The following is a 6,000-nucleotide window of genomic DNA, read 5'->3' on the forward strand; positions in this document are numbered from 1 at the left end:
AGGCGCTGACCATTCAGCAACCATTCATGCAAATACACCACAACAAGGTAGTGCTTCGTACAAAACCCAAATTTATGCCAAAAGTTATCTCCACTTTCCACATCAATCAGTCCGTAGAATTGCCAGTTTTCTTCCAAAACCCGCAGTCCGTGGCTGAAAGAGCTCTACACACACTAGACATTAAAAGAGCTCTGCTATATTACGTTGACAGAACAAAATCATTCAGAAAGACAAAGCAACTATTTGTTGCTTTTTCGCCACAACATAAGGGTAATCCCATTTCCAAGACAGAAATAGCCAGATGGATAGTTAACCCCTTCCACGCTGATGACGAGCTGGGCTCGTCATGAGGTAGCCTCCTGCTACGCTGATGACGAGCCCAGCTCGTCACGTAACATGCGCTTTAGAATATCTCAGTGTACGAGCGGAATTCCGCACGCATGCGGTTAAATGCATTCAAATATGCTATCAAAAGGCAAAGCGCACTTTAACAGTTCCCCCAAAAGCCCACTCAACGTGCAAAATGGGGGCATCCATGGTTTTTCTAGGAAATATTCCCTTAGAAGACATATGTAGGGCAGCTACAAGGTCTACCATACACACTTTCACTAAACACTACTGTATTGACGTGCAAGCTAAGCAACAAGCTGCTGTAGGCCAGGCTGTCCTTAAAACTCTTTTTCAAACCACTGCAGCTGATACAGGCAACCACCGCTAGAGGAGAAACTGCTATGCAGTCTATACTAAGATATGAATTCAGCAGCCCACATGCCTCGAACGGAAAATGTTACTTACCAGTATGCATCTGTTCTTGGCATGTAGGGCTGCTGACATTCTTATCGCCCACTCTCCTCCCCGGTGCCTGTCACAGCTGCAGGGTTATCTTTTTTACATACATTTACATGGTCATCTCTTACTTTCCTATACTCCATCTTTGCCACAATGGCGAAAAACAATCTGAAGATGGAGAAGATGCCCATGCGCACTGTAGTCCAGGGGAGGAGTCTCCTATCTCGAGATACTTCGAAGACTCTTCCAAGACAACAAGGTGCAAACATCCGGACCCAACACTAGGCGGCGATCTATGCTAAGATATGAATGTCAGCAGCCCTACATGCCAAGAACAGATGCATACTGGTAAGTAGCATTTTCCTTACCTGTTTGGGTTTAACTCGGGTTGAGAATGGAACTGAGGCTTAGGCAAGACACTTATCTGGATGCAATGTTAAATGACACACTCCCACCCCCATTTACTGTGAATTTCTTTTTCTGAGTGTGGCCTAAATCAGTAAAGAGGAAAAACAGTATTCCATGCACTATGTGAAAAATGCACTTGACTAAATAAAATAAGGACTGCAACAATAGAGACTGCACACAGTTCTCTCCCTACACACGATAATTGTTGTAAATATGTGAAACATTGACAGAGGTGTATGAGGCCCCTTTGAGAGATGCGGTAATGGCTTGGGGCATTCTTGAATGGGGCTGCGATCTTCTGACTATTGGTGGACCAAAAGGAAAGCCTAGGCGAGATAAGACTGGGTGAATTACAGGAGGCCCTGTAAGACATGCCTCATGGGAAGTGCCCAGGACCAGACTGCCTCCCAGTAGAATATTACCAGATATACTCCGCTTTTTTACTCCCTAGGTTCCTGGAAACTCACTAGGAGGCAAAATCAAGCGGTACCCTAAAAATCCACACGCGAGAAGCTTTGATAATAATGCTTCTTAAGCCTGGTAAAAACCAGAGGGACCCTAGGTCATACCAACCATTATTCCTGCTTAATGTGGACATCTGTGGCTCGCGAAAGCTCTTGCAATGCATCTGGGTCATGTAGTCACACACTTGGTGCATAATGACCAGTGTGGATTTATGCCAAGGAGGTGCACCCATGTGAACTTACTGTGGCTTTCTCATGTAATACATTCCACCCAGGATGTGGTGGAATAGACAGCATTGGTTGCCCTGGACATTGAGAAAGCATTTGCTACTCTCTCCTGGGAATATCCGTGGCAAGTGCTGTAGAGGATGGAGTTGGATCCAGGGTACTTGTCCTCGGTGTGCCTCCTGTACACGGAACCCAGGGCAAGGGTATGTACTAGACAGGTGGTATCTGAAGTGTTTAGCATAGACAGAGGAACGAGGCAGGGATACCCACTGTCCCCACTTCTCTTTGCACTGGCCATGGAGCAATTCGAGGTGTACTTATGGAGTGAGCTCAAGAACTGGGTAATAAGAGTGGAGGACATGACTCGTATAGTGTCGATGTACGCGGACGATACCCTTCTATATGTGACCGACCTGGAAAAGTCGGTGTCACGCCTCCTGCACCTTATAGCTGACTTTACGAGGGTGTTGGACCTGCACGTCAGCAGGCATAAGGCGGTGCTCTTTCCCCTGCCGTTCTTGTCTTGCCAAGAGGCGGCTTGCCTTCTGGAGGTGGGGCTGCCCTGGGAGACTGTGCAGTTCCGCTTTTTTGGGATACAGATAACGCATGACCAACAACTGCAGTACAAGTTAAATATGGGCCCGCTGGTGGACGTTCTCACTGCCTCCGTAACATTTTGGAACACCCTGCCACTGTCTGTCATGGGCAGAGTGGCAATTAGCAAATGGTATTACTGCCCAGGTGTCTATACACTATGCAAAACTCGTTTTGCATCCTGCCGAACTCCCTATTCGGGCAGCTCAATGGGCTGTTGTTCTTAGTGTGGGTGGCTGGAGGTCCTAAAACTGGACCGAGCAGACGGGGGGATTGGGGCTCCTGGATCTCAGGTGTACCTTGAAGCTGCACTCCTCCGGTATGCAGCGCTGTGGTGCGAGGATGGCCCTGTTTGGGAGATGAAACTCCTGGAGGTACTGGTGTCTGAGGAAAACCTCCCGAAACATCTTATGGGGGTTGTAGGGTGCAGGTAAGCACTCCCTTCATAGTGACCCAGGGTGCACAGTCATAGGAAAAAGCGTTCATGTGTATTGAAATGCGTGCTGTACGTGAACTTCTTCCCATTTGGTGGGTGCAACCCTACCTGCATATTCACGCCTCCATGTATGCCTTGTAGTGGGTGGCTGGAGGCGGGAGACCTGTTTTTGAAAGGCTTTTTTGTGACGCAAGCAAGGGTGCTTTTTGGAGTAGGACCGGGGCAATTCCTACAATACGCAAGTGTGTCCCCTACCACTTGTGAGATATGGACGGGTTTCCCAGAGGAACCCAGTAATTCCCAGGTCCTGACTGTGATGCTGGATCCGGGTTCCAGCAGGGGTCTTTTTCCCGGTTGAACGCTTACCTCAAGGGGGATAGATAGGTGGACCTAACGTCCACTCTTGACAACTGGAATGGAGACCTCCATGTCTCACTCACAGATGGAGAATGGAAGCACGCTAGAGAACAGGTGCAAGCTGGCACTGTTCTATTACCGCCATAGGGCTTACCTGATGCCACAGTGGCTACATAGGATTTTTCCAGCACGGCGACAGGCTGTGCACGATGCAACGTGACCCCAGCTGATTTCATTCATGTAACTTTGCGATGCTGCGAATAAAGAGCCTTCTGGGCAGGGGAGCAGCGAGAGATGAACCCGATAACAGGAGTCAGGGCTAAACTCACGATCCGGCATTGTCTGCTGGGCCTCTTGCTGCTCCCTGGGGAGGGGAGGAAAGTAGGATATAGGTTTGCCCAGCTGGGCTAGTGCTTCCCAGGCATAGTATGACTATTCATTTGGCACGTTCAGCACTCCAATGCCGGACAAATGGAGAACCAATCTGTCGGAATGGGCGGTGGCTGAAGAATGTAGGTTCAAAAAGATGTGCATGGAGGAAAGAGTGGAAGGGGAAGATGAATCCGCCCGGGGTTCCATGTGGCTGCGATGGTGCCCCCCCTTACCAGATGGTGGTGACAGGCCCATAAGTGCTCTGGCATGGTTGAGTAGCTAAACCCCCCCTTCCCTCTCCCGAATAATATTGTTGGAGCTTTGTGACAGGGACCTAGGATGATATGGCTGAGAGAGTAAATGGTGGGTCCCTCCCCTGACATTCTGTTTATAGATGTGAGCCTTCAAATTTCACACGTATACGCAGGCCTACCTCCCCCTCCTCCCTTCCCACACCATACGGCTTATATTGATTATTTATTTTTGAGATCCTCTGTGAGTTGGGGAGACCCTGTGCTTCCAAGTATGTTTTCTATTATTGTTACTGGTCTCGACCTGGTGAGTTTTGTTCTGTATTTTTTCATTATTGCAAAATGCTAATAAAGAAATTTGGAAATCAAGCCAAACCCAACTCACTTCACACTTGCTGTAAGACTGGGTTAATCTCTTCTTGCTCCAGTACTATGCAACAAGTGTTTGATAATGGGCTAGGTAGGTGCATGGCAGCACTTATGTAGGGAGATACTTATGCATGACCTGTATGTTTCAGTTTAGTTGTTTGAGTCTGTCCTACAAGATACTATATACTATCCTACCTAAAAACGTTCTATGTGATCCCTACAAGGACCACCTCTGTGCCCTTATTTATCAACCAGGTGAGTTGTTTGTAGAAGTAAGAATCAGTTTTAGAATTGATGATCCCCAAAAGATAAACAGGTTGAGGTGTGAGCTGTAGAATTCAGAGAAGCAGCTGTTGGGGTGGAATTGCGTATTCTCAGTGCTGTGCAGTTTAAACTAGTCTGATTGTCAGGGACCACCAGGGCTGTGCTGAAGGAGAACTGTGCTGTATCATTACTGGTACTTTAATCTGGTATTCCTTTGTCGTCACCAATTACACTTTACTAGTTGTGCTTGGACAAACCAAATCAGCCACTCTACCACATTTACTTAAGGACTTGGTTCACAAAAACCTGTACATATGCTGTTCTTGCCCTCTGGGATATCCCACTGCTCTGAAACCTTGAATCCACCATGATTGTTAAAAGCCTCTCATTTCTGCCCTGATGCCATCATCAACCTCTGGAGGCCTGTTCTGAATACCGTCACTACAATTCATATCTATATTTGTCTTGCTGGCCTCTCTTAGTCAATGCTCCTCAGCCCTGACTTCTGATCAGTCTACTCCTCTCAGCCCTGCTGCTACATCAACGTGACACAGCTCTAACCCAACCTCAGCTCTCTCACTGCTCCTGAGCCCTGACCTCAGCTTTGCCTGTTCTTCTAAGCCTGGACATTCGCTCTGTCTGCGCTCCCAATGTCTAACCTCAGCTCTTTCATTGTAGCTTTGTCCGTACTCAGCAGCTCCATCTGTGTTCAAGATCTTTGTCTACTCTACTAGTCCATAACATGCCCACTCAGTGCTCAGCAGTACTTGTTCTTGACCTCTAACTTCTTTGGTGCCTCTATTTAAATAACCCTATTTTTCTCCTAGGTTGGAGATCCTCACCATGAAGATGACTGCCACGCTTCTTCAACTTCTGGCTTACTCTGGTTTAGTCGTCCACAGTGACCAGATCCAGGAATACCTGCACTCGTAGCTGAAAGTCGGCGGAGACAAAGGGGTTCCCAGAATCTCGCTGAACTTGCGCCTGGGCTAAAAAAAAAAAAAGGACTTGAGGGGTTCTCTGACCTCACACTGTTAAAGTTCCAAGTTGTATATCCTCCACTTGGAAGCCAGCATAGTGGAGTTTGGCTTTCATGCTGGACAATAAAAGGGTTTATTGTATTACAACAATTAAGCCATTTCTTGCCTTCTAACCTTGTAGCAATTTATTTTTGTACTTGAGCAGCAGTGAATGTGTGGAATGGAAAAAGGTTAGAATGATTATCAAGAAGAGAGGACGTGATCATTGGGATGTAATGGAGTATTACGATAGACCAGGACATCTTGACACATGGTATTTGTGGCAGTCTCTAAAACGATATTGGAAAGAAGCACTGGTCAGGCTAAATCTCTCCCTTTTTTAAGTAGCACTATTTGTTTGTTCTTCCATCCCAGAGGAAGAGCTATTCAATCAAGGAGAAGAGGGTATAATGAATACATATGGAGGAGCAAGGTAGATGTCACAGAGA

General features: G+C 47.0%; 1 protein-coding gene across 2 annotated transcripts in view; it reads left to right on the forward strand.

Moving 5' to 3' along the window:
• Nucleotides 1-5,685, forward strand: part of ADCK5 (aarF domain containing kinase 5) — a 276,003-nt gene extending 270,318 nt beyond the window's left edge. For both annotated transcript variants that reach the window (XM_078686440.1, XM_078686441.1), the window contains one exon: nucleotides 5,360-5,685. In XM_078686440.1, coding sequence (XP_078542566.1) covers nucleotides 5,360-5,465 — 106 coding nt within the window. In that variant the 3' untranslated portion in view covers nucleotides 5,466-5,685. The remainder of the gene's footprint in view (nucleotides 1-5,359) is intronic.
• Nucleotides 5,686-6,000: the final 315 nt, after the last annotated feature.

This window comes from Lissotriton helveticus, chromosome 4_1 (assembly GCF_964261635.1).
Source record: "Lissotriton helveticus chromosome 4_1, aLisHel1.1, whole genome shotgun sequence".
In the NCBI taxonomy this organism is placed as follows: Eukaryota; Metazoa; Chordata; class Amphibia; order Caudata; family Salamandridae; genus Lissotriton; species Lissotriton helveticus.